This window comes from Petaurus breviceps, unplaced genomic scaffold (genome assembly GCF_028583685.1).
Source record: "Petaurus breviceps papuanus isolate PSGF00001 unplaced genomic scaffold, PetGlider_PUasm1.0 37, whole genome shotgun sequence".
NCBI classification, from domain to species: Eukaryota; Metazoa; Chordata; class Mammalia; order Diprotodontia; family Petauridae; genus Petaurus; species Petaurus breviceps.
In genome coordinates, this window is record NW_027186296.1 from 32655878 (window position 1) to 32681382 (window position 25505).

General features: G+C 42.2%; 1 protein-coding gene across 7 annotated transcripts in view; it reads left to right on the plus strand.

Moving 5' to 3' along the window:
* TLE3 (TLE family member 3, transcriptional corepressor) overlaps positions 1-24139 on the plus strand; it is a 59752-nt gene extending 35613 nt beyond the window's left edge. For 4 of the 7 annotated variants that reach the window (XM_069098186.1, XM_069098187.1, XM_069098189.1 and 1 more), the window contains exons 8-20: positions 3352-3368; positions 7160-7279; positions 8999-9049; positions 9931-10083; positions 10310-10442; positions 11413-11606; positions 13293-13369; positions 14924-15173; positions 15791-16038; positions 17535-17682; positions 19215-19365; positions 20986-21062; positions 22183-24139. In XM_069098186.1, the coding sequence (XP_068954287.1) occupies positions 3352-3368; positions 7160-7279; positions 8999-9049; positions 9931-10083; positions 10310-10442; positions 11413-11606; positions 13293-13369; positions 14924-15173; positions 15791-16038; positions 17535-17682; positions 19215-19365; positions 20986-21062; positions 22183-22290 (1727 nt within the window). In that variant the 3' untranslated portion in view covers positions 22291-24139. The remainder of the gene's footprint in view (positions 1-3351; positions 3369-7159; positions 7280-8998; positions 9050-9930; positions 10084-10309; positions 10443-11412; positions 11607-13292; positions 13370-14923; positions 15174-15790; positions 16039-17534; positions 17683-19214; positions 19366-20985; positions 21063-22182) is intronic. The other 3 variants (XM_069098188.1, XM_069098191.1, XM_069098192.1) reach the window with 1 other exon arrangement.
* The last annotated feature ends 1366 nt before the right edge of the window (positions 24140-25505 follow it).

A 25505-nucleotide genomic window follows, 5' to 3' on the forward strand; every position in this document is an offset into this window, starting at 1 on the left:
GTAGGGCTGGGAAGAGACACGGGAGCCACTGGGAAGAACCATGCATTTGTCCCCTACTCCTTTTAAGACCAGCAGTACAGTAATGAAATTAGAATCATGTGTGAGCTTGACTTTTCTTATTCCAAAAACCATACATTCTGCTATGCCCAGAAGCAGCTCCTCAGCCAGCGTACAAGGAACACTCCCAACTCCCACGTTCATTTCCATATACCTTGTTGTTCTGTTGTGGGATAATATCCTCCCTCTTACCTTTGCCTATCTAAAACTTATTCATCCTCCCCTCAGATTCCAGGGAATGAAGCTTAGCATAAGGGCTTTGGATGGGGGCAGGGAGACTTGGATTCAAATCCTGACTCAGACACTTAACCAGCTGGGCAAGTTCTCTCAGTGCCTCAGTTAGCTCAGCTATTAAATGAGAGGGTTGGGACTTACCCTTCTAAGGTCCCTTCTGGCTCTAAATTTATGATTCCATGATTCTATAAAACTGTCCTCTTCTGGGAACTTCCTCACCACACCTTCAACCCTTAAAAAGTCTTGCCTTTCCTAAACCATGACTATACTTAGTCATGGAATACAATATAGTTTAAAAGGGGACCTTGGTTTACCCAATCCAACCCTGAATCACACAACTCAGCACAATTAAATTTATATTCACTATTCTATGACATCTCTATCTTCTCTCCCCCCAAAAATAACAGTGTCTTCAAAGGACAGGAACCTTTTATTATTTCCAAATTCTTCACAGAATCTAGCATGATGCTGGGTACTCAGAGTCGGTGCTCAGTAGATATTTGAATGGACAAATGATTAATTAATTAACTTTAAAGTGGGGAGAATAGGGTAGACCCAAGATGGAATGAGATAGGGGGCATCTTTCTTCCTGGAGAGTGGCTCTCCAAACTTTCTTTTAGGAGATTTGGAGATGTGATTGATCCTTTGGTCTATTCATAGCTGGGCTCTCTGCCCAGCCTTCCCTATTTCTTTCAACTATTCCCATAACCACATCCTCTATTCTCTTCCTCTGTACCTTTCACCCCAAAGATGCACACACCCATCCTCTTCAGCCTGTACTGAAGTGTTCTTCTTTGCATTCTGGCTTAGACCCAGCAAGGAATTTGGAAGCATGACCAGTTGAGCCTTCTCCCCCCCACCCCCTCTTTTTCCCTCCTGGGTTTTGGAATCATGTGGATTAGAGAGTTAGCACTGGAACCACAGCATTTCACAATCCTTTGTGGAGTAGAGACCAAGCCCTTGGCTTCTCAGTGAACCAGACAGGCTCATAGAGTTCAATTAGGAGCTTGTCTCCCGCCCTTTCAGGTAGATTGAGGAAGGGAAGATTCTTTTTGAAAGTTCATTCTTCCACACCCCTAACCCTACCACAAATAAAGCACAGATAATTCCCTTATGGTGACTGGTGCTTGGTTCCCATTCTCTCCTCCCCCTTCCCATCAGAGCCCTATGGTCTCTGCTTTAGCTACCTGGTTGGCAAGAGCCAATTGAAGCAATTGATTTCAGAAAGGTTAATTTTTAAACAGACGAACCTCATAGAAAAGCTATTATTGTGTTATTCCCAAAGGAGTGGTAGGCTGAACCTGCTGTCCTACTAAAACCGGCTCTTCCTTTGCCCTTACCCTTTCCTAGTGGGCTCAGAATTGGGATAGGATAGTCTTGACACTTATGGGTCTTGGCTGCCCTGTAGTTCACAGTCTTACTCTTTTGCTTCTGACCTCCTTTGAATGGCATTGTAAAGTTTTGCTATCTTCTATTCCCCATCTAAATGACAGTGACTCTTGGCTCCTGTTTCGTTTTGAATATACTTGATACTAGGTAAAACATTACTTGCCCTGCCTACTTTTTGTCTCTCTTAAGGGGTTGGTTGGTCATTTATCTCTGGGTTTACTCATGCTTCCTGCAGTGCACTCTTCTTATTCTTCCTAGCTTCCCCTTCAATGTTAGAATCATTTATCCTTCAAGGCCTCGATCAGATGCCACCTCCTATGAAGCTTTTCTCCATTCTAATAAGATGTGATCTCTCTAACCTCTGAACCCCTGTGGTATTTTATTTGCACTCTCCTGCCCTTGAACTTATCAATCTCCTCATATCGTACTTCTTTGGTGTATATGCTTTCTGGGCTTCCCAGTAGATGATAAATTCCTCCTGGGTAAGAGGGACTATGTCTTATTTCATCTTTGCATCTCCCATGGTTTCTAACCAAGCAGAGATGTGTGCATTTTACGTGTTCATTAAATATTTGAGTCAATGCATGATGCTACTACTCCTGGCAACAGACACCCATATCTACCTTGTTGAATGGATGACTTGTGTACTCTCTTTAGAAATGTGCTTGCAGATAGTGCTACCTTACTTCCCACTACCCACCCGTTTGAGTCAGGAAATGTCTGTAATCAGTGCCCTCTCTCAATATTCAACCTCCCACCACCCCCCAACCCCAAAGATTAAGGTGGCCTCTTAGAACATTCCTTTGAAAAGGCTGTTGATTCCTACTCTATATCATCTAGGGACTATGATGAAGGCAATGCAAATTCTGCCCCAGAATTTGCTTTGAAAATGGCAGTTCTTTGTTTCAGCCCTCAGTTTAACCCTTTGGCCACTAGCTCAGTCTTTGGCATCAAACAGCAGGAGGGCAACAGCCTGTACTGCATGTCTGGATTTGTTCTGGCTGCAGGTTTGGTGCTTTGCCCAACACCCTGGGAGTTACAGCTCCCAAGCTTTTCTCTGGCCAGGTGGGAAGCATGTGAAAAACCTTTTTCCATCCATCCCAGCACCCCCTTCTGTCTGCTTACAGTTCCTTGGCTAGCCTGTTACGCTTCCAGGTAGGTATCTTTTGAGTTACTTGGTCTCTGGTCAGAGGATTGAGCCTTTAGAGATGGAAACCATCTAGTGCTGACTTTTCCCACCTCCTTTTCCCCCACTCCCATTTTACAAAGGAGCAAAATGAAACTAAGGGAGATTGAGCAACTTGCCCAAGTCTTGAACTTAATTCGTAAGAGTATAAAGCAGTCGTTCTGTTCTCTGTGTCTTCTTGATGTGTCTGAGAGTCAGGAGTTGATCACGGCCAGTGTAAGCACTTGAGCCCGGAAAGATTAATTTTTAAACAGACCCATCAGAAAGGCCATTACTATGTCAACCCCCAAGGAACTCAGTGAACTGGGACTGGCACCTATTAATAAGGAGACAAAACAGAGTGAAGCAAAAGGCCAGCTCACATTATGTTAGGCTCAGTCTGAACTTGTTTTCTTTTCTTTTCTTTTTTTTTTTTATTTCCCCCCTGTCTTCCTTTTATCTTGGACGTACAACCCTGCCTGTGATTTGGGCTTTGTTTTGGAAAGAGAGAGAATCCAGCACGGTAAGTGACCTGCTTCTGACTGTGTTGCAGGGTTTGGTGGGGGAGGGGGGGGGAGAGGGTGTATGAGAGAGAGAGAGAGAGAGAGAGAGAGAGTGAGTGTGTGTGTGTGTGCTCGCCTGTGCTTGCTCTGAAAGCTTCAAAGGCCATCTTCTGGATTCTCATCCTGTTGTTTCTTGAAGGGCGAAAGCAGCCCATGCTTGTTGAGAAAAAGGGTGCATTACCTCTCCCCCACCCCCTCCCATTGTGCTTCAGTTTGGTTTTGAAGGGAACCTTAGCAAACCCTCATTGTCCTTCCAGGATGCCTTTTCCTGGGTGCCAGCCCTACTGGCTCTAAGGTTCGTTTTAAATCTTTTTGATTACACTGAGGCCCTGAGATTCCATTTCAAGTGAATAAGCCTCCAGAGTGAGTGTACCAGAGTCTGTGGATAAGGAAAAAAATCCTCCAGTGATTAGCAAAGCTATTTAATTTCTGATCACTGTTCTTTTATCTTGGGCCATCTAATCTGTTGGGATGGCTTTGGTTATTACTTTGTGTTAAGTAGGACTTGGAAGGTCAAGCAGTTAACTAACCATCTAAATAGCATTGGTTGCTGGCAATCGTTGCCTCGGGCAGGTTCCCCACCACCCCCATCCTTTTAAAAGAAAAAAAAAAAGAACCCTTCATCTCTCTATTAGCCAGTCTCTGTTCATGTTGTCTTTTCATTTGGTTACATTTGAAAGAATTCATTTTAGTAACCTGGCTAGAGAACAGTGTTTGGATTTATCAACCTAATATAAATTGAACCGCTCTTCCCCTCCCCACCTCTGCCCCCAATTCCACCTCCCTCCAGAAGAAAGCAGTGTTGATACATTGATAAAGTCATTGGCAGTCAGGGAATCAGTTGTCCTATCTCTGTCACTATTTTGTGTGACATTGAAGGGGAGTAATTTTATCCATCTGAGTCTCCAGTTTTTCCATCTATAAAAAGGAGATAATAATACATGAGTCTGCATGCTGCCTCCCAGGATATTTGTGAAGAGCTTAGGATCACAGACTGAGCCCCCCCCTCCCTCCCAGGAGGGACCTTAGAGGCAATCTAGTCCAAGCTCTTCATTTTACAGATGAGGAAACTGAGCCTTAGAAGAGTGAGGTGACTTGTGCAGTCACACAGGTGGAGCTGGGATTTAAACCCAGGTTCATGGACACCAAGTTCATCATTCTTTGTTTTCACTGATGCTGCCTCTCAGATGAAATGTTTTGTATGACAGTGCTGTGCAAGTATTCGAGATTCATAGGAAATCCAACTTCATGGCTTTCCCCAAACCTACCCTCCTGTAACCCCCTCCTTTTCCTCTTTTGTTTATATTGCTATTATTATTTTTATTTTACTTATTTATTTTTGCTTTGGACCTTATGCCCAGTTAGATGAAAGCTTTCTGTTAAAAAGAAACCCCCAAGGGGACCAAAAAAAAACCCCTTACCCCACTAAAAATCCTCCCTTTGCATGGTCTCCTGTCATCCATGCACTTCAGGCATTCAGAGCAGAGAGGCCACAAATGAGTCTTTGGAGGATCAGAGAAAGATGAATCAAAATGCCATCTGAACTGGGGAAAGAAGGGGGGAGGTTGGTGTGTATTGGGGTGGGGTTAGGGAGGGCATTAATCTGTCCCTTGGCAGCCAGGTCATCGAGAAAGGGCACGTCATCTAAGGAGGAGGGGAAAAGGGAATAGAAATATTTCAGACGAGGGGGGAGGCTGGTGGTGATGGTGAAAGAGGATGTGTGGAGGGTTGGCCCCTGGAAGTTTTCCCGATGGGGGTTAATATGGAGTATAATCACAGATAGATTCATTCATATTTCCTTGCCTAGCCTAAGCAATAAAAAATACTTAGTTTTTTGGCCGCCTGCCGACAAAAGGCGGACTGGATCGATGCCTCTAAATGCCTGACATGACTCTCTGGTAGTTGCAAGGTTTTTCAGCCTGACTGCATGAGAAGAAAGGACTCCGTGTTATCCAAAGCTACTTATTGGGTACTGAGGAGAAACATGAGCTGCTTTGGTTCTCCCTTTCTTCCCCATCTGAAAAGGGAAGCAGAAGAGCTGAAAAACATTTCTACTTAGCATGGGGTGGCAGCCACTGTTAGAAGAGCTGAAATGATGGTAATTTCTGCCGGCGCTTGTAGGAACTAATTGAATTGCATCTGTGTTAGAGCATTGCCCGTTTGCGCTACTGTAGTTAAGGTTGAGTTGCACTTTCCATTATAACCTCCACTCTCTGTTCAAGGCTTTATAACTCTGCCATTTTAATTTGCTCCAGGCAGAAACTTGGCAGGGATGGGCTCTGCACAGAAACGGGCTTAGGAAATGAATTTGTTGTGCTGCTGCTTCTGTTACCACAGCATCATTTGTGCTGCCCCCCAACACACACACACCTACAAACACACACACACACACACACACACACACACACCCCCTTTCTTTCTGTCTCCTCTCTGTGTACATATGCTCCAGGGTTTGGGTCCTTAGCACAAGGTAAAGTCAGGGGAAGCCTTAGAGTCAGGAAGACTTAAGTCCTACCTTTAAGTCCTACTAGCTCTGTGACTGTGGAGGAAGTCACTCAACCTCTCAGTGTCTCCAGACAACTCTCTAAAATTATAAATTATTGATGAGTTGTTGATCTATGTCTGTGCAAGGAAGTTTTCCCCATATAAATAAAAACATACATCTGGGACACCACCACAAAATTTGGGGGGGTGAATGGGAATTGCTCTCAAGTGACCATTTCTGTCCACTCTTTTGTCTATTTTAAAACACTATAGAAATATGATCTGTTATTCATTATTATTATTTCTTCCTACTCAATCTAGTGCAAATTTTGGCCTGTCTTTCAGGGTCAGAAGAAATGTCATGGGGTCTAGATCTAGGAGGGGAATGAAATATAAACCCAAATTACCCCCAGAATGATACTAGGTGTGATGTTGTTGTATAGGCAAAATAATCCATTGGTTAATGTCACCTCCCATTGATTTCCCCTGCTCAGCTCCCAGAATTCTTCTAATCATCATGGGGAGGTCTTCCTGTCCATTGATGTTATACTGGTTTAGTGAGATGTTCCTGTGTTTTCTCTTAAAGACTTTCCGACACTGCACCTCTTTCTTTTGTAGCAAAAGAATAGATTTTTTTCAGGAACAATACATTCATTTTTAGCCATTATAGCTTCCTCTTTCTCCATTCTCTGACCCCACAATTCCAAATTCTGGTCTTGGAAACCTGGATTCCTTCAGTGGCAAGAGTGTGAGGTGTTTTGGGGCCCAGTACTCTGTTTGCTGTCTCTGTTGCTCCATTGGCTTGGAGAGATCACTTAACCTTTTGGAACCCTAGTTTTCTATCTTTAAAACATGAATGATTGTCTGCTAACTTGGATTTCTTTAGGAGTAGGGTGTGTGTGTGTGTGTGTGTGTGTGTGTGTGTGTGTGTGCGTGCGCACGCAAGCGTGCGTGTATGTTTTCTCACTAGTATTTCTGTATGGATGCTTGGCAAGTTAGCAGTAATTCCCACCAGATATTTAGACTAAAATGCTAGAAAGCTGGTCTGGGGAGAGTATTTGTAACCTGAGGCTTCTAGTTCTGACTTTTCTACAGGAAGATTTGGGTAGACAAAAAGGGTTACGTGTGTTTGTGAATTCATGGACATGTGCACCCCTGCCTTGTGTAAATGGATGTACATACTCAGTGCTAATAACAGAATTCTTTTTAACTTGCCTCGTAGGCACAAAAAATATCTTTAATGTCAGGACCAATCTCTTTGTTTCAGAATAACTCTGTGTCTCCTTCTGAAAGCTTGAGGGCCAGCGAAAAGCATCGAAGTTCCGCTGACTATGGCATTGACTCCAAGAAGAGGAAAGCAGAAGAAAAAGACAGCATGAGTCGATATGTAGGTCTGATTGGGTGGGACTGTCTTCTTTTTTGGGGGTGGGAAGGCTAATGGGGGAAAGGCCTAGGGACCTCTTCCAAGGGCAGTAGCCCTGAGGCTCTTGCTGCTTCAAGGATCAGGCAACTAGCTAGGATCCACAGGGCCTCCTGGCAAGGAGCAGACAGGAAGATAAAACTGGCTCTCTCCATTAGTGATTAAAAAGGTCATATGTTGAAGTTTTCATGCATCTTCTCCTACCCAAACCCCCTTCTCCCATTGCCCATCAGTGCAGATGAGACCATAGCTGGCTTTTTATCAGCATTGCTCTGGTTTTCACACACCAGCCCTCAAACTACATGTTGCCCTAATGGGCCATCTTGTCTTCCAGGGTTTATACACACACACACACACACACACTTTCTTCCTCTTAATTTTTAATTATGGGAAGTGGGGTGGGGTAAAGAAGGGGTGGCAGCAGTGATAGTTAAAAATAAGCCATTGTAACATTTTTTTCAAAACAATTCACAGAAGAGAAACATGAGGAAGTTCAGAAGGCAGCCCAGATGAGGAGGGCAGTTGTGAAAGTAATGTGTAGAATTTATTCGATGCTGTTTAAAAACAACACAAAACAAATGGAATGAAATGGACGTTCATGGCTTCGTCTTGTGTTCCTCTACATTTATGAAGGTGCCCTCTTCCCCTTTTGGGGAGGGGTTTAAAGAATTTCTTCTAAATCTACCCATCAAAGACTAACCTTGATGGTTTTAACTTGTATCCAAAAGTGTCAAGGGGCCACCCACACACTAGTGTCTATAGACGTCCTTTGTAATAGAACCTCACTGACCCTCAGGACAGTAAAGCACAGACTGTGGGGATGAGGTCCTTCTCAGAGGACAAGAGGTGCTGGAGGACCTTGTCCCTAGACACAGTGACATGGCAGGTCTCCATTCTGTTCTAGCAGAGGAAGTGAGAGTGTGAGGGAAACTATCTTAAAACTATTATCTAGAGTTCTTCAGCATTTATTTTAGTGGTCTTGAAGCCTCTCTTCAGAGAGAGCAAACTGTCCTTTGGATGCTAATGAGATAGGATTCTTTTCCTTCCTGGAAAGAGATGACTCCAAGATATGTCCATCTCTCATTTTCAACATTGCTTATTTCCTCAGGTGTTCTGTTCCCATCTTTTAGGACCCAGAGCAAGTCCCACCCTAGTCTGTGGAACCTTCTCTCACCACCCAGCCCACAGACTACTCTCTTTATCTCTTGCCTTCCTGAGTTCTAGTGGCATTGATTATCTGCCCTTCTTACTTTGGACATACCATTTGCTGCTTATAGTTTGGTTTATCTTTTATTGTGTGTCTGTCTAATGCTTTGTGACCCCACCCCCAACCCCTTATTGTTAGGAGATGAGTAAAAAGTGTCATTGGTCATTAACAGTTTTGAATGATTACTCTACACAGTCCCTGGCCCCAGAGGGCTTCTAGTCTGGGGTAGGGGAGGCTGTAGGACATGTTAATTGTAACTGAGGCAGGGAAAGAGTTAACAGTAGTGCAAATCAATGTGTAGCTAACTGAATTTAAAAGGGAGACAGCAGAATAAGAGTCATCAGCTTGGCGGATGGTTAATCAGGGAAGGTGTCTTGTGGAAATGGGCTGTGTTTTAAAGGAAAGGAGTAATGTATAGACTCTCAGAGGTAAGCATGGAAGGTATTCCTATTTCTTACCTACCTCTTCTTATGTTGCAGGATAGCGATGGTGACAAGAGCGATGACCTTGTGGTAGATGTGTCCAATGAGGTGAGTGAGGGACAGTGTTGTAAAGGGGACATTTCAAAGAAAAATGAAATTTTTGGTTTGTTTTGTTTTTTATAAAGGACTAAGATTAGAAATCCATTCTGAGAATCCTTAGGTGATGGGAGGCCTTAGCAAAGACAAGTGACCACATGTGAATAGTGTTGAAAGGGGCCTTAAAGCCCATGGCTCCTGAGCTGAGGGAAAGATGAGAACTGTGGGTTGGTATCTTCTGTTAAATCTCTAGCTAAGCAGAGTTGTACCCCCATCACGCTTCTTCTTGTTTGTGTTCGAAGGAAGAATGTGCGCTAACTTAGGCATATTAAAAATGGGAGTTTTTGACGGTTCTGGGATAGGTAACTTTGCTTTCTCTTCTGACATAGATCACCAAAAGCATACTAAAATAAGTACTAAAGGAAAAAATGTGTTTGATCAATTCCTTGGTCCATCAAACCAGGCACCTGGCCATAATTAAAGAAAGGTGTGGTCATTCCTTCATAAAATCAATCCCAGCAGGTTAGAGATAGCATATCATAGCAAGAACACTGGCCGCTGGAGTTGTGAGACCTGGATTCTCGTCCCAAATCTTCCACTAGTTAATTCTATGACCCTGGACAAATAATTTCACTTTTTCATTTTTCTCATCTGTAAAGTGATGGGTTTGGACTCTTAGCTTCCTTCCAATTCTAATTAATACTCCAAATCTTTCCGTTATACCTCCAAAATGTCTGTAGGAATGTAGAGATCCCTGAATCTGGTCTGTTCTCAGAATCTGGACTCTTCACTTAGTCCAAATCAATTACTCTCCGTCTTTCTCCCATCTAGCAACTATGAATTTGAACACTTGACCTTAGCAGTTGCTATAAATGTATTTCTTGTGTTTTTAGGATCCAGCCACACCCCGGGTCAGTCCAGCCCACTCCCCTCCTGAAAATGGGATAGATAAAACCCGAGGACTGAAAAAGGATGCTCCTAATAGCCCTGCCTCGGTCGCCTCATCCAGTAGTACTCCTTCTTCTAAGACAAAAGACCTTGGTCACGTAGGTGGTGTTTGCTGCTCCTTGTGTGCTGATGATTGGCAGCGGGAGGAGGGGTGTAGATGCAGATTTTTCAAGTAACCCAGAAAGAGCTTCTTGGGTTTATTTCTCGTTGGGCGTAAAGGGAGGGTGAGCATAATGCTCTGCCTGAAAAAACTACCTCTTTTACCCTGTTGTCCAAGGAGTTGAGTTCTTCATGTTTTCCTTTTTCTCTCCCCTTTGATTCCAGAATGATAAATCCTCTACCCCTGGTCTTAAGTCAAACACACCAACTCCAAGAAATGATGCCCCAACTCCTGGAACAAGCTCAACTCCGGGGCTCCGATCGATGCCAGGCAAACCATCTGGCATGGATCCCCTAGGTAGAGATGTGGGCCCTTGGGGTTGAGGTGTGTGTATGTGTGTTGCGGGGGGTGGGGACGGGTAGTCACTGGCAATTAAGAGACTTCTTTCTTGGGTGTTCTCCCCTTGGCTTGTGTTCCTGACAGAGACATGGGTGAGGATTTTTCAAGGCATGGGTCAGCTAACATCAGATGTGGTTTACAATGACTCATCTATAAAGTACCTTGGAACAAATCCAAGGAAGGTAGTCATAGCTTCTGTTCCTGGGGCAGCCTGCACCCTGGTTGGAGATCCAGGACAGACTCACTGAACTAATTCAGAATGCTTAGTTTAGGAATATGCCAGCAAGTGCAAAGGATTGTGATTCAGGGAGTTGTGGGAAGAAAAAGCACAAGCCTGGAAACTGAAAAAGCTAGATTCTGGCTCCAATAGGCAGTTAACTAACTCCCTATGTGGTTGTAGTCTCAGCCTTTCTATATCTTAATTTTCTTATTGATAAAATGAACCGGTTGACCTCTAAAGTCTCTCATAGTTTGAAGTTGAGTGGATTCTACCAGAGAAAATTTCCAAGAGGCCTGACTTTCAAAGGGAGATCATAGGTTCATACACTCAAAGGGACCTCAGAGACCATTGAATCTAACCAGGGAAAGGAACTGGACCTGTAATTTTAGTGGTTTAGGGAACTCCCAAGTGAGGAAACCATCCATGCAGGCCCAGCGCCTTTTCTGTACAACTCTGCCACTATTTAACACTGACACTGGATAAGAAATTTACCTTCTTTGGGAATCAGTTTCCTTATCTGTAAAATGAGGGGATTGGACTCTTAAGGTTCCTACCAGACCTAATAGTATTCTAGGAGCTCACACTTACACTTCCAAAGTATATACGGCATTTTGCCTATAGCAAAAAAATGGTTGGAAGGAGGTAGGAGATGTGAAGGGTTTCTTGGAACTGCAGTCCTCTAATATATACTCTCCTGTTTCTGTTTAGCATCTACTCTCCGTACTCCCATCTCCATAGGCTCTTATGCAGCTCCATTTGCTATGATGGGCCATCATGAGATGAATGGCTCGCTCACCAGCCCAGGGGCCTACGCAAGTCTACACAACATCCCGCCTCAAATGAGTGCTGCGGCCGCCGCTGCAGCTGCCTATGGTCGATCACCAATGGTGAGCTTTGGAGCTGTACGTAGAACTTTTGGCTCCTTTATGGGGATGGGGTGTTGTTGGGCTAGCATTGATTAGGATAGACCACTACTCCACCTTGGGCTGTTCTCAGCCCTTATGGTGTTTAGGGCTTAGAATTGTAGGGAGCATGCCCATATGGAGAACTTCTGAAATGTAGTAGATAGATAAGGTGACTTCTTAAGATTCCCTACAGTTCCAAGGCTTACATAACTAAGTAAACTGGCAACCCTAGATTGTTGAAGAGGTGTTTCCTAAAGGGAAAGTTAGGAGATGTTGGAAGTTTTGTTGGAGGGATTGATCTATATGTTTGTAATGGGTTATGCCTTATAGAGGAAATTTAAGTATATCTCCAGCCCTTAAAAATTTGCCTGACCTCAGTCTAAGATGTTTAAGATACTGCTACCTTGGACAAGGCACAATCTTTCAATTTCTTTATCATAGCAGAATATCACAAGGTTATTGAAATGTGATAATGAATTAGAGAATACTTTGTAAGCTCCAAGTACAACATGACTATAACATAACTATCATCTATATTTATCATATTAATGTTCTTTAACATTAGACAAATGGGCTTTTTGGGGGTCTTAACATTTTTCATTTAAACAGGAGTCAGTCAAGTGTGCCTAGCCCTTATGCTAGTGAAACAAGGAATTTCTTTTCTTTTTTGCCTTTTGGAGGGCGATGGGGTTAAGTAACTTGCCCAAGGTTACACGGCTAGTATTTTCGTGTGGGTGTTAAGTGTCTCAGGCCGGAACTGAACTCAGGTCCTCCCAACTCCAGGGCTGGCACTTTACTCACTGTGCCACCTAGCCACCCCTGAAACAAGGAATTTCTTATCCCTTTTGGGGAAGACCAGACATGATATTTATCCACATGAAAAAGAATTGGATAACACTAATAATAATAAGTATTAGAGTATGTATTGGGACTGTAACTACTGTAGGAATTTGGAGAAAGGACAGTTCTATGTAGATTGTAAAGAGTAGTCAAGGAAGGCTTCCTGCAAGAGTCAGACCTGAATAAGATATTGAGAGATGGGTTAGATGTGGGTAGGCAGAAGGGAAGAAGAAGACACTTGGACTCTTAGAAAGTAGGTATTATTTTATTCTTTGTATTTTTAGTGCCTAGCAGAATCACACATGTAGTAGGTGCCTAATAAATGCTTTTTGATTGAATGAAAGGAAAGGAAATTTCTCTAGAGAGAAATCGTCTCCGTTTTGCACTTTACATGAAATGAGTGTGCACTCAGGCTCTGCCATGTTGAAGGAAGAAGGGTGTGTGAAGGAAGGGCAAAAGAGGTGATGAGCAAGAGCTTTGTGAGCTTGTTTTTTTCCAATAGCTCATCTATTAACATCCCTTGTACATGTTATCATTTTTCTTGCCTGGATGTTTTTTAGTTCAGTTAGAAAGCCAAGTTGGTATTAACTAAAAAAAGGTATAGGGCTCATAGTTTTGGGTTTGTGGTCTTAGTTTTATTGATAATTTTCTATATGACCTTGGGTAAGTCACCAACTTTTTGGGCCTCATTTACCTAAAAGGGACATTAATACCTGTCCCATCGAGGCCCAAGGGTGATTATGAGACTCTTACCAAGTAACAAATGTGAAAAGAACTTGAAATATTTAAATGTGAGGTGTTATAATTTTCACTTAAGGCTAATGCCTTATGTTGGTTTCACAGGTTGGTTTTGACCCCCACCCCCCAATGAGGGCCACTGGACTACCCTCAAGTCTTGCATCCATTCCTGGAGGAAAACCGTAAGCTTCTGGATCTTACTAAATCCCATTGGGGTATGGGGTGGGATTGGAACTCTGCTCAGGGCACCATGAGTCAGTATTAGGAAAAATTAGGCCACTTCATTACAAATTGGAGATTTTTTTTTAAGCATCTTGGGAGGGACTTTAAAGGTCTTATAATTTTAAAATTGAGGAAGCTAAGCACCTGAAAGAGGAAGTAAGTAATTTACGTGCCCCCCCCCCCCCCACACACACACACGTGTACATGTGTCACCTAGCTAGGACTATAGAGCTTGGGTCCTCCCACTATCCTTCTTGCTGTTCCTACATCCTGTCTTTCCAATTAGATGGCCTCTAAGGTCCCTTTTACACTCTGAACACACCTTTTCTGTCTCTGTATTTCTAGATGTTCTTCCTCTTTCTGTATTATAAATATTTATACATATGTAATTTATAATATATATAATAATATATAACATTCTGTATTATCTAGATAAATGTTCTCTAAGTTTTAGATTTTAGTTCATTTCTATAGTAATGCTCTCAGAAAGGTTATCCACCAACAAGCATTTATTAAATGCCTACTGTTTGCCAGGTACTGTATTATTCATTGTATTGTTAAATCCCGAATCTATACTTCTACCCCCAGTGTATGTGAATCTAGGTATTGATCTTTCCTTTTTGTTCCTAGAAAACCAGATGGCAGAGGTAGGGTATTTAGCAGCCTATTAGTCTTGTTTCCTGAACTTTACTTTCTCTGGACATCAAAGGGCCATGGGGTTGATTATCTCTTTAGATCCAGAAAAAGTCACAAGACTAAAGCCAGACTCCAAAAGTGCTGAGAGGTCAGCTCACTCAAGGTGCCCAGGGCCTTGGGAACCTCTGATCCATCCAAAGAACTTTGGTGTTTTGTTTTGTGTGTAAAGGCTGGAATGAGAATAAGATAAAATCACCAATAACTATAATATTTGATATTTTATGATAAGTGGACTAGAAAAGTACAAAGCATAAAATCTGAAAGGATGGGGAAAAGGTCATTACCAACCTTTCATATGTGTGGGGTGTGTGTGTGTGTGTGTGTGTGTGTGTGTGTGTGTGTGAAATAAAAGCTTATGATATGGATGAGTTGGCATTTAAGTTGGCCTTTAAAGAATGGGTAAACATGGGAAACAAGTGTACAGGGGGAAGGGGAACATAAAAATTCTACAATAGATAATTCCCAAAGTGAATAAATAACTTAAACTGAGCTAATTGAGAACGGGCGGTTAAAATCACTTTATTACCATGCTGGTTGAAAAGTTTTCTGAACCTTAGCTGAAAAAAATCAGCACACTGTATTTTATGTATGTCTCTATGTATAAATATAAATATAAGTGTATCTATGTATAAATATAAATATAAGTGTATCTATGTATAAATACCTAGAAGAGAAATAATCTTCCTCCCTCTGCCACCCCCTACCCCCTGAAAAAAATCTGCTGCTTTCCACTGTTGGCTTTTAGATGCAGGAATGGGAATCAAGTCAATTTCTGATCTTGATCTGACACCTGTATCCCTGGTGTCTCCTTCTTTTAGGGCTTATTCCTTCCATGTGAGTGCTGATGGCCAGATGCAGCCAGTCCCCTTTCCCCATGATGCACTGGCAGGGCCTGGGATTCCTCGGCATGCACGACAGATCAACACGCTAAGCCATGGGGAAGTGGTATGTGCTGTGACCATCAGCAACCCTACCCGGCATGTCTACACTGGAGGCAAAGGATGTGTGAAAATCTGGGACATAAGCCAACCAGGAAGCAAAAGTCCCATTTCTCAGCTTGACTGCTTGGTAAGGAACTCTAGAATATAAGCCTAGTGTGGCCAGGGAGTATTTTTTTTCTCTTCTGTTTGCTAGGAATGTGCAGCCTCCTTCCATAGCCAATCCCCTCTCCTCTGATCATCTCATCATGCTTATTCCTTTCTCTGTACTTCTATTCATGGCTCTCTCTAGCTTGGAATGCATTCTTCCTGTCCAAATCCTACTCATCCTTTGAAAATTTAGCACGTCTCTTCAGTAAGCTCCTTGAGGCTTCACCCCCCACCCCATTCTTTTAATCTCTAGCACATAGGCAAATCCTTTATAAGGAAGGGAGGAAGCAGGGAAGGAGAAAAAGAAATGTTGCTTTAGGGAGCTCCTGTTTTGATTTTGGAAAAAAGCTGCCTGTCTTTGGCTTTCCCAATCTGCTCAGGCGGGGGGGAGGGGAGGGGTGGCGGTGTGTGTGGAGGAGATACGACAAACATGTGCCTTTTACAAAATATTTATTAAATGATAACAAAGAGGGTTGGAAAGCATGTAAAAGCAGCAATGAATTCTCAGAGGTGATAGAAATTCTATTCCATTTTTACATATTGTCATCCCGGAGTAGAGGAGCCCAAACTACTAATATTCTACCCTCTTTTCTCTAGAACCGAGATAACTATATCCGTTCCTGTAAGCTCCTTCCCGATGGTCGCACACTCATTGTGGGTGGTGAAGCCAGCACGCTGACCATCTGGGACCTGGCATCCCCAACACCTAGAATCAAAGCTGAGCTAACGTCCTCTGCCCCAGCCTGCTATGCCCTGGCCATCAGCCCTGATGCCAAAGTTTGTTTTTCCTGCTGCAGTGATGGGAATATTGCTGTTTGGGACCTTCACAACCAAACCCTGGTCAGGTAAGGACAGGAACTAGATTGTGGCAACACAGAGAGATGGGCTCTGCCACCCGCATCATTAACCTCGTTAAAAAAATAAACCCACTATTAAACCACATGGTTCTTTGATTTAGGTGCCATATTTGGTGATTTATATAATGTCTAATTTGGGGGGAATGGGAGGAAGAAGTACGTACTTTATAAGGAATTATGGTAGGGACTCTAAAAGTATGAAGGAAATTCATATTTAGATATATACCATAGATATTTACCATAAGATGCGACATATAGAAGAGACTGAAAGTCGTTTGGCAGTTTGGGATGGTCTGGGAAGGTTTCACTGGAGAAGGTGAGATTTTTAAAGCCAGCACTTGAGGATCCAGCTCAGTAAGAGTGGGGGTCAGGTGGAGGATTGGGAAAAGGTCAGAAGAATAGTATGTGACATCACTGAGGTATATATCAAGATATAAAGGCCAGGATACATATGGTATGTTTTGGGTGCATGGAGTTGATAGACGTGGCTGAAGCAGGGAGTTCTTGACCTTTTTTTGTGTCCTGAATGCCCATGGACCCTTTCTTACAATAATATTTAAGATTGCATGTGATAAAATATGTATAGGATCATAAGGGAAAGCAATTATATTAAAATATAATTATCAATTTTTATAAAAGTTCAAAGGCCCCAAATTTAGGAACACCTGGTATAGGGAAATAGTAGGCAGTAAGGTTGGAATGATAGACTGGGTCCAACACTAAATCATAGAGAGCCTTGAATACTGTGTTGAGAAGTTCTCCAGGTATTGTGTTGTGGAACTGTCTTTCTCTTGCTCTGGCTGTCTGGCCTGTACATTATTCAGGTCCTTCTAGTCCTCCTCCTTATCAAGTATTTACTCTGTGAAGCCCTGAACTAAACGGCATTATATGGGATCCATGTGGTTTTTTTTTTTTTCTTTTTGGAGGCTACTTAGATTTTAGGTATAGAGCTTCTTCTTGAAGAAAAATATGCTTTTACCTGTGAATTCACTTCAACTTTCTGGGATCCTGTTTCTTCTGTAAAGTGAGGGGGTTTGTTCTACATGGCCTCTCAGAACCCTTCAAGTTCTATATCTATGCTCCTAGCCTGCAGAGATTATTCAAATGTAAGGAAAAGCTTTCTAAAATTAGAGCTATTCAGAAGTGAATGGACAATCTCGGGGGCTAGTTTTTTATATGCAACTGATAACTGAAAATGTACTGCCTCAGCTGGGTGTCATGTTCTAGAGTCCCAAAAGCTAACTTGGTCAGGTGGTAAAGTAGAAGGAAGTATCAGAGTCAGGAAACCTGAGTTTGGTGAGTTCCAGCTCTCCTGTCTGGACAGCTTCCCCATTCTGGACCTTGGGTTCTTTATTTGTGAAATAAAGAGGTTGAACTCCGTGATCATTCCTAAACTTCCTTCAATGTCTAACATTCTGTGATTCCCCCAAGGTTGATTTCTTTCCTCTTCCTTTCTTCTCTCCCTTTCTCTTTATGCATTTCAGGCAATTTCAGGGCCACACAGATGGTGCCAGCTGTATAGATATTTCCCATGATGGCACCAAGTTGTGGACAGGTGGTTTAGATAATACAGTCCGATCCTGGGACCTGAGGGAAGGCAGACAGCTACAGCAGCATGATTTCACTTCCCAGGTAAGTGTCCAAGGCTTTCAGACAGTTTACAAGGTTCTCACCTTGTGTAGACAAAGGGTTCTGTCTTTGGGATCTTCTTCCCCTTAAAAATTGTCTCTTATGTATGTTCGTGTGTTTATTATACAAACTGTGTCCATTTTCTTCAGACTGATTATTTTGCATGTAGATTGCATCAGTACTAATGAAAAGTTGGATAGATTGTGATCTGAGAAGAGGTAGATTTCCTCTATTGGAAAAGGTGGTGGACTGGCCATTTGGTACAAATGTTAGATAACAGGTAGATAAGGCATTTGGTCCACTGGGAAAGGTAGAGAGAACTGGTAATCATAGATTTATTAAAATACACACACACACATACCCCCTTCATGCATGTAACATCACCATTACTAGGAAATTAGAAATATGTATATAGAAAACATGTATAAATATGTATGTGTATATCAAACTGTGGAGTACCAATGGAACACTTGACCTGGACCTGTCCTTGTGTAAGTATCTCCTCGACATATGACCCTTCTACCTCCCAATCACAAATCACCTTGATCTGAGCTTTCCCTTTGATCACTTCTTGAATATAGGTCATTATTGGAAGTACTACTTGTTTGGAAGCCTACTTGTGCCCAATATTCATCTCTTCTTTGCCCTTTGAGATGCTTGTAATTTGGCACAGATATTGTAATATTTCCCATGCATATGAAACTATAACTAAAATTTATCCTCATTCCTTAAAGGTCAGGGCCATTGGCTTATAATCTTTTGTTTTCTCTATGCACGTTACAGTGGGAAATTCTTTGAAAAGTAGGTTAAAATCTTGATTCTGGGGGCAGCTAGGGGGTGCAGTGAATAGATCACAGGCCCAGGAGTCAGGAGGACCTGAGTTCAAATCTGACCTCAGACCCTTAATACAAAAACTAGCCATGTGACCTTGGGCAAGTCACTTAACCCCAATTGTCCTCCAAAGAAAAAAATCTTGTTTCTGATTCTAACAGGCTATGGTCTAGGTCTTAGTTTTGTAGTTTTGACTTCAACAAGCCGCCTTGATGGATAGGAAAGGCTCTTAACTCCCCACCCCCATTCTTCCCTGCACCTTGCAGTGGGAATAAATGCAGATTCACCTTAGGTTCCAAATTTAAGAAAACCACACTAAACAATAGCTTCCTTTCCCTCTTGAATATGATGTGGCTCTAACTCTATCAAAGCATAATCTCAGCAGTTCTCATGATAGGGATTATCTTGGAAGGAGGACCTTAACCTAAAAATCTCATCTCATCAACTAGAAAACTTAGGGGAGGGGAATGCTTTGCAGCTAGCCTTGTGCAAAATGTAAGATGTCTATTTGGCAAGTGGTGGCTGTTTGGAATGGATGAAGGGAGTAACAGGGATTCCAGATATAAGATGGTGTTTAAAAATAAGATTGGAGGTATTTGTGGGACCTATGGTGAAAGGGGACTCCTTTTGACCTAGTTGGGGGCCGACAGACTCACTCATATTCAATGTTGAAACCATTTTTTTCCTCTTTTTTAATTTTAAAGATCTTCTCCTTAGGCTACTGCCCCACTGGGGAGTGGCTGGCTGTGGGCATGGAGAGCAGCAATGTGGAAGTGTTGCATCACACCAAACCAGATAAATATCAGCTACACCTGCATGAGAGCTGTGTGCTCTCCTTGAAATTTGCCTACTGTGGTAAGAAATGGGGGGGAGGGGAGGTTGTCACTTAGTCATTCCTTCTCCACCCCTCCAAAGGCTCTTGAGCTTCTTTGACTGGCAGTTCTTTCTTATGACCCACCAGACCTGCCCTAGCAAGGAGAAGCCTTGCTTAGCTAAGAGACCTTGAAGGAAGAAATGACATTAACCAAACTGTTGGCTTGATTTGATCTGTATGACTAAATTATCTTGGTTTAGTTATGAGTGAATTAGTGTCAAGGGGCGGCTAGGTGGCACCGTGAATAGCACTGGCCCTGGAGTCAGTAGGACCCGAGTTCAAATGCAGTCTCAGACACTTAACACTTAACCTATGACTTTGGGCAAGTCATTTAACCCCAATTGCACTGCCTCCCCCCTCCAAAAAAGATCAAAAAAAAGTAGAATTAGTGTCAGAAGACTTTGAGTTCAGATCCCAGCTTTGAAACTTCTGGTCTGTGTGACTTTGGGTACCTCAGTTTCTTTATCTGGGAAATAAAAAGGTTGAATTCTGGCCTCTGAGGTTTTTTCTTTCTCATGATAATTCAGTCTATAAAGTCAAGTGCATAAAGGACCTAGGCTACATCCTGTTTTGAAAAAGTGTACATGCATGTGTTTGTTTACACATATTTATGGGTATGTATAATCATAACGCATCCTTGGAAAGTCAGGGAAATGCAAACTTAAAAAGGAAAAAGCACAAATAAAAACAAACATACAGAAGAAAAGGAAACAAAACATTCAGAAGGAGACACAAATAGCCATTTGTTACTTTCTTGTATTTAATTTATACTTTTTGCAAAATATGCAAAAGAAGATCAGGAATTCTTGTATAATCCTTTTTGTTCTTTCTATATTGGAATATTTCTATTTCAGTTCATAATAAAAAATTAAAAGAAAAAAAACTTGGGTAACCCTTCCTAGAGGAATCCATGTTGTTCATCCTTCATTCTCTAAGAGGACCAAAGGTATCACAAGAGTGACAACAGCATTTTATAGTCAAAAAGGTTCTTAGAGATTCTCTCTCATTTAATGGATATAGAAACTAAGAAACTAGAAAGGGGGAGTGTCCTTTGGGGTGAGGGGTCACAGAAAGCTCAGCTGCAGAGCTAAGACTAGAAACAGTAGCCCTCAATTCTCCTCATTCTCACAGTCATCTTCACAAGACTACATTTTCTTTCCTAGGAATAGGAAGTAAATTTAGTGGATGTTGAGGGCCAGGATGCTGATGGAAATTCTGTGCTTGCACCAGGCCCAGCTGGCTTTGTGGGACATGGAGGGTAACTCATATCTTCCCAGTTTCAAAAGTAATCTAGTCCAGTTGATCTTGATGATATTTAAAAACATTCATGAATATAGTCGCCAAAAGTCACTCCCAAGTTTCAACATTCTCATTTCCCCAGCCATCCCTAGTCAGCCTTCTCTTGTTGAAGAGAAGAATATATATTCCTATCACATTTTCTCATTTACATATCTTTGTGAAATACTTTGCATGGGAAGTTTCCTACACACTGGGGATTTGATTCCCCTGGAGTAGGCATTGGGGGAGGAGCAAGGTGCCTGTGTTTGCCTCTAAGGACAATAGGCCACAAACTGACCCTTCTCTCATTTTTTGTCACTTAGGCAAATGGTTTGTGAGCACTGGGAAAGACAACCTTCTCAATGCCTGGAGAACGCCATATGGTGCTAGCATATTCCAGGTATGGTGGCCCTCCTGCTTCCTCATCCTACCTGTCAGCATGATGATAGCAGGGGGAAAAAAAGGGATCCAGGCTCGAGAGATATAGCGCCATTGTGGGTGACTTTATGTGTGTAGATATTTTGGAAGAGAGAAACCTTGAATATACCTTCCCTCTTCCCCCTCCCCCACCCCAACTTTGCCCAGGCATACCTGAAAGCAGTGTTCCTTTTGGGTTTATACTAACTTAGGAGACCTTAGATTGGACTTATCTGTAAATTGCCGAAACTGTATTGCTTTTGGCCAAAGGTCACTGAAAGATTTTGAGAACAAAGAGTCAGCCCAGTATGCCTTTTAACTGCCCCATTTATCTGGTGCTATCCCTGAAATTCTTAATTTTTGATATGTCATGGACCTCTTGGCAATCTGGTTAAACCTTTCTTAGAATATATTTTTAAAAATATTCATAATTGAAGGAAATAATAAATTTCAGTTAGAGGTTAGTAAGTGTGTGTGTGTGTGTGTGTGTGTTTTTCCCCCTAACCAATTTCATAGACCCCTGAAATCTCTTCACGGACCCCCTGCTCCAGAACAGTACTAGGAAAGGTTCAAGTAGTTGACTGTCTGTCATGGGCATGAACAATATTATCTTAAGACACTGGGTATACCTTGGCCTCTTCAAAATCAAAGCAAGACAATTTTAGACAAGTTTGGTTAAGATAAAGGCAGCTTTCTTAAGTCTAACTTTTTTTTAAATCAAACTATTTGTTATAGGACACCCAGGAAAACCTCTCTTTGTTCTTGCCTTACTTTTAAAGATCATATTATTCCTAATTAATGAGCTAGCCCATTTCCTTATGAAAGGAGATAGAAACTGTGTTTATAGGAAGCATTAACTGAACCTGGTTCTTCAGAGCATTATGTCTATTTTGGGTAGATTTTAAGCAAATTTACTGATATTACTGAGTCTGCTTCAAATGGTAGAGATTGGATCTCCAGAGCGACTTTTATCTTAATTCATAGAGCATTGAAACTGAGCAACTGAGAAAATAACTGTAATCTTCTGATTCCTCCCCCCTGCCCCCCTTCTTTATTCTTCATCTCCTCCCTGCTAATCCTTGTTCTCCTTCTCCTCTCTCCAGTCTAAAGAATCCTCATCTGTCTTGAGTTGTGACATTTCAGCGGATGACAAATACATTGTAACAGGCTCTGGTGACAAGAAGGCCACAGTTTATGAGGTCATCTACTAAACAAGGATTCTAACAGGGCTGTCAAACTCTGGGAAAAACAGACCCCAGCTCTGACAATACATTGGGCAAGGGCCCACTGAAGGATGTCTGCAGAAGGAAGCGTAGGCAGTCATGCATTCAGAGCCTTTTTTCTCTGGCAAGCGGAGAGGGGATGTGCCACGTCACGGTCTGGGACTAATGTGCATGGATTGATACGTTTCAGCAACTTGGATAGATTTTTCCCCCTCCTCCCCTCTTAAAAATCCTGGCAGATGATGCAAATGGATTTATTTGGATGTTTTCAGCTCCGGCACCCAAGGAAACCCTCACAAATCATGCCTTCTTTCACTTTCTTTTTATTCAGTTCTCATTTGTCTACGCTTCAGTGGCACTGTAGTGGATGGCCTTTTTTTTTTTTTTCTTCGAGGGGATGCTTTCCTTCCCTTCCCCAAATTGTGCAGTGCACAAGACTTGTGAAAAATGTAAATAATGGACAAATAAATAAGACTGGACAAGAGGGAAAAGGAAGAGACTCCTTCCTACCGGGTACACTAGCTGTGTATTTTGTCTGCTGTAATTGTAATCCACTGATGGTGGTGGCTTTTTTTTTTTAAGACGTTCCTATCTGGGAGGGAGGAGGGGGAGGGGTCATGGGAGCAAGGGGGTTGGGGGTGGGGAACCGGACCAGTTGGGGAGGGGAAAAAAAAGCCTTTTTGGACCCACAGCTGGTAACCAGATTGAACAAAAGGCATCCACTGGTCAGCATTGTTCCTCCTGTTGTACATGTGAATTGTTCAGTGTGTGAGTCAAATGTTTGAACACTGTATGGGCTGACAGGATGTGGGTCGGGATGCCAGCTACCAATAGAGCATCAGCAGAAACAATCCGATTTTCTATGGATTTGTTCTTTTTTTTTCTTTCTTTTTGGATGTTTTGGAGATACTAGAAAGTCCCAGCAAACTCCTGCTCCAGCCCCTTTTAATCTTTGGACACAGCCTATCAAAGGAATAATCTCAAAGGAAGCATAGCAAACTCAGCTCAGGGAGCTACCAGAGAAAATAGCAACTAATGTGTGGTTTTTTTTCCTTTAATTTTTTTTTGTATTTGAATAAAAATCAAGAATTAGAATGGACGGTCTTTTTAACGGCATCTTCTTACCCTCTCCCATCCACTGTTCTTTCTTCCACTTCTCAAAGGGGGGGGGGGCGGGATTTATTGGCCTCTGGGGGGCATATGGAAGGGTCACTGTCCCTTTGGTCAAAGTAGGCTGCTGACAGTCAGTCACTTTTGGTACTGGCTCCTACTGGATTGAAATTGAAAACAGCCTGACTCGGGCCTACTGTTGCCACTTTTTGTACCAAAAGGAGCTTTGGTTATTTTTCATTTTTATTTTGATTCATTTTTTTGGTTGGTTTGTTTTTAAAGAAGATGAAGCTAATGGCCATTGTGAGTCCTTGTGTAGAGGACAGGCTCACCCAGTGATGTAGCATATGGAAGAGAATTTTTATACTACATTTTTATGGATTATTTTTTAATTTTTGATTCAATCTGGTCAAAAGGAACTAGGGGGTGGGGTATGATGAAAACTACCTGTCTTAAAAGTTCTTTCTAGGGCAAAACATTCTATATATAATAAAAAGGATGAAGAGGTGGGTGTTATGGACCTTTCTCTGTTGGGGTCAGGGGTTGCTGTTCTTTCTGCGCCTCTCTGTATTCCAGATGTTTAGCCATTGCCTCTCATTATGGTGTTTTCCATGAGGGAGGGAAGAAGATGGAAGGGACTTGACTCTTACAAAAAAAAAAAAAAAAGAAAAAATGAGAAGTAATTGTAATGAGCTGTTTTTATATTTTTAAAAGTCTAATATTTAAAGGTTTGTTTGATGTGTTTTAATTTCTTTCCTTGTGTGTCAGTTAGTGTTTGAAACCAGAACGTTTGGGGGAGGGCAGGGTGGGGGAGGGGTGTCTCAAGTTGCCTTCGCTGCATTATATTTTCTATACACATTGTCCACTCCAAGAAATGACCTTTGTTATAAAGAGATCTCTGAATTTGGTTCCATACACTAATTCCCATGACACTTTGGAGCGGAAGAATGGAGGATGGCCATTACTGGAAGTTAGGATTTAAGTGTTAAGAGTGTGGTTTCAAGTTCATATTATTAAACTACCCATAGCTACTTAAACCCACACTTTGGAGTTAAGTTAGGAAAAGTTGGGGCAGCTAGGTGGCACAGTGAATAGAGCACTGGCCCTGGGGTCAGGAGGACCTGAGTTCAAATTTAGCCTCAGACACTTAACATTTACTAGCTGTTGTGACCTTGGGCAAGTCATAACCCCAACTGCCCCTACCAAAAAAAAAGGGAAGGTCTCACTTCCTTTGGAAAGACAAGAAAAACTGGGGATAGCTGGATGTGGGGGAAAGGTAATATGACTACGATACAAGTTTGTAGCAGATTGTATGGTGCTGTTTATAACTAACACTTATTGGGGAGTTGGGTTTGCATAGGTTAGAGAAAAGAAAAGCTAAATGTAAATTAATATAAAATGTAACCCAAGCTTTATCTTCTAAAAACCTACAAGTTGTTTAAAAATGGACTCTCAAGTTTGGGGGAGTGGGCCCCCGATTTCAGCTTTCCCCTCTGCCAGACAACTTAATAAACTTCTAAAAATTAAAAAAAAAAACCCTCAAGTCCAAGGGCCATGTCCTTCATTGATAGCTCTTTTAAGAAGGAGCATTCTGGGAGAGCTGCTTATGAGAGACCAAATGATCTAGGAGGAAGCCATGGTAACTAGTACTGTATAAGGCTAAGTTGTAAATGTCACGAGGGGCCTTAAGGAATAGGATCTGGGACCAAAAAAGGCAAAGACATCCCAGGTAAGAGAGAAATGTCCAGAATAGGAGGTTTACCAAACTCAGGCTCTAGGGCTGTATGCATTAATCCCTGCTTGCTACCAGTGATTTTGAGCTGGTCATCTCCCTGGGTTTTATTTCCTTATCCAGCAGTAATCTGAATCATAAATTTAGGACTAAATGAGAACCTGAGAGACCATTATGTCCAACCACCTCATTTTACAAGTGGGGAAACTGAGGTGTAGAGCAGTTTAGTGACAGAATCCCCGCAGTTAGTGCCTAAGGCAATATTCTGAATCCACACCAGTGCTGTGGGTAATGTGTCACCTGGCTGCCTTGATTTCTGCCTGCCTACTTCAGAAATATTCAGAAGCTTAAATAGACTAAA